The 2247-nt window shown below is 60.8% G+C and overlaps 1 protein-coding gene across 1 annotated transcript in view; it reads right to left on the minus strand.

The window, feature by feature from the left end:
• LOC103776572 (sodium- and chloride-dependent transporter XTRP3-like) overlaps positions 1 to 1979 on the minus strand; it is a 3991-nt gene extending 2012 nt beyond the window's left edge. The window contains exons 1-3 of the mRNA XM_008944086.1: positions 1746 to 1979; positions 802 to 1006; positions 122 to 281 (exon numbers count right to left, since the gene is read on the minus strand). Of these exons, the coding sequence (XP_008942334.1) occupies positions 122 to 281; positions 802 to 1006; positions 1746 to 1979 (599 nt within the window). The remainder of the gene's footprint in view (positions 1 to 121; positions 282 to 801; positions 1007 to 1745) is intronic.
• Between the last annotated feature and the right edge of the window lie 268 nt (positions 1980 to 2247).

Consider the following 2247-nt stretch of genomic DNA (forward strand, 5'->3'; position numbering starts at 1 on the left):
CCTCTCCGTCCCTCTGCGCCGAGGAGAGGAGGGTTGGGGCTCTCACCCCCTTTGCCCCGAGGAGAGGAGGGTCGGGGCTGTCACCCCCTTTGCCCCGAGGAGAGGAGGGTTGTGGTTTCACCTGCGTATCCCGTAGATGTAGCAGACGGCGATGGTCTCCACCAGCACGATGAGCAGCAGCGAGAGCGTGGCCGCGTAGTCGTTGAAGATGTCGAACCAGTAGTTCCCAGCCTCCATGGTGAAGATGAGGCCGATGAGGCAGTTGAGGAGACACACAACCCCTGCGTGGGGAGACCAGGGGCTGCTGTTACTGCCTGCGGCAGGGGAACCTCCCACCCCTGTGACTGGAGTGCTGGTGGGGTTCCTGCTGCCTTCTGTCGAGGGGCAGCTTCCTCAGAGGAGAAAGAGGGATTGTTCCCGTTGGAAAAGGCCTGTGTGTGTGTGGCTGTGCTGCTGGGTCCCTAAGCTGCTGCTCCTTACACACGGCCACAGTGTGGAATCACAGAACTGTTCAGGCTGGAAAGGACCTTTCAGATCACTGAGTCCCCCCCCCCCCCATCCCTGCCAGGTCCCCACTGCCCCGTGTCCCTCACCCCACATCTCCACAGCTTGGAGACCCCTCAGCCACGATCGCTCCAGCGCTCGGGGTGCTCCTCAGGGGGAGGGCTGCCCGGGCTGGGCAGGACACCCCGAGGGCACAGCAGCCCCTCCACAGCCCCTTGAGGGGCCGAGGGGGGCTCCAGTGGCTGGGGGAGGGGCCGAGGGGGGCGCCAGTGGCTGTGGGGCACCGGGGGGGCTCACCCGAGATGAGCTCCTTGGGCAGGCGCGTGGCCAGCAGGCGGCTGTCGGTCAGCGGGGTGAGGATGGCAGCAGTGTTGCCCAGCATGCTCCCGATGCCCAGCATCAGCAGCATGACAAAGTAGAGCACCGAGTACAGCTGGGGCACCTCCATGTTCTTGATGGCTTCGGAATAGACGATGAAGGCCAGTCCTGTCCCCTGGACAGCCTGCGGGCACGGGGGCGGGGAGAGGGGGTTACGGGCAGCTCCTCGGGTCCATGGAGGACATCATAGAGACAAGAACAGGGGCGTAGGAGACTGACCCTGTGCCACAACAAAATACACCCCTGGGGGTGGTTTTGCACAGCAGAGGTAGAGGAGAGCATAGAATCATAGAACTGCTTAGGTTGGAAAAGGCCTTTAAGGACTTTGAGTCCAACCATTAATCCAAAGCTACCAAGCCCACTGCTAACCCATGTCCCTCAGCACCACATCTCCACAGCCTTTAAAGCTTCCCAGGGATGAGGACTCCACCACTGCCCTGGGCAGCCTGGGCCAGGCCTGGGCAACCCTTTTGGGGAAGAAATTGTTCCTCAGGGCCAACTTAAACCTCCCCAGGTGAAACCTGAGACCATTTTTCTCTTGTCCTATCCCTTGTTCCCTGGGAGAAGAGATCAACCCAGGTGAAACCTGAGACCGTTTTTCTCTTGTCCTATCCCTTGTTCCCTGGGAGAAGAGATCAACCCCCCAACTTGCTTCAAGTTTACAGAGTTGCAGACCCAATGACCCAAGCGAGCCCCTTGCTGGGTTGAGCCAGTGACCCCCCACCCCATCCTGAGGTGTAGAAACGAGCCCCACCACAGCCCCTGGGCAGGTATCTCCTCGCCGTGGAGCTGTGGGGCTGCCTGGGCTTGGTGGTGGGGAGGAGAAGGTGAAGCCCCAGTGCCACCACAAAGCAGCCACTCACCGTATCCAGTTCAGCTTCCAGGCTGCAGTTTTTGAGCTGAGGCACCAGCTGGGCGTACTCCTGGGGGTGGGTGGCCATGAGGTAGTCCTTCATCTCACTGAGGTTCTCTGCAGTCAGAGAGCCTTCCTCCAGGTCGAAGGCGTTCATCAGCAGCAGGATCACCCTGGGCAGGCAGGAGTTGGATGAATGGCTCACAAAACCCAGGCTGGTGTTACACCTCGCCCCCTCCTCCATCAGCTCTGCTGGCCCCAGGGCTCCAGTCTCCCTGGGAGGGAGCCCCAGCACTCCCAGCACGGTGCTGGGACACAGGGACCTTGCTCATCTCAGCTCCTGCACCCACACTGCTGCTCCTGGGCAGGTATTTTGGGTGCCAGCCAGACCAGTCTTGGCTGGCATCTCTTCCCCTTTGCCCTCCAGTCTCATGTCCACACCCCACCAATTTAACGAGCCTTTTGGCAACGAGCAGGGACTAGCAGCTTGGCTTCCTCTCTGATCAGCAGAT

This window comes from Merops nubicus, unplaced genomic scaffold, assembly GCF_000691845.1.
Source record: "Merops nubicus isolate BGI_N331 unplaced genomic scaffold, ASM69184v1 scaffold38867, whole genome shotgun sequence".
Lineage (NCBI taxonomy): Eukaryota > Metazoa > Chordata > Aves > Coraciiformes > Meropidae > Merops > Merops nubicus.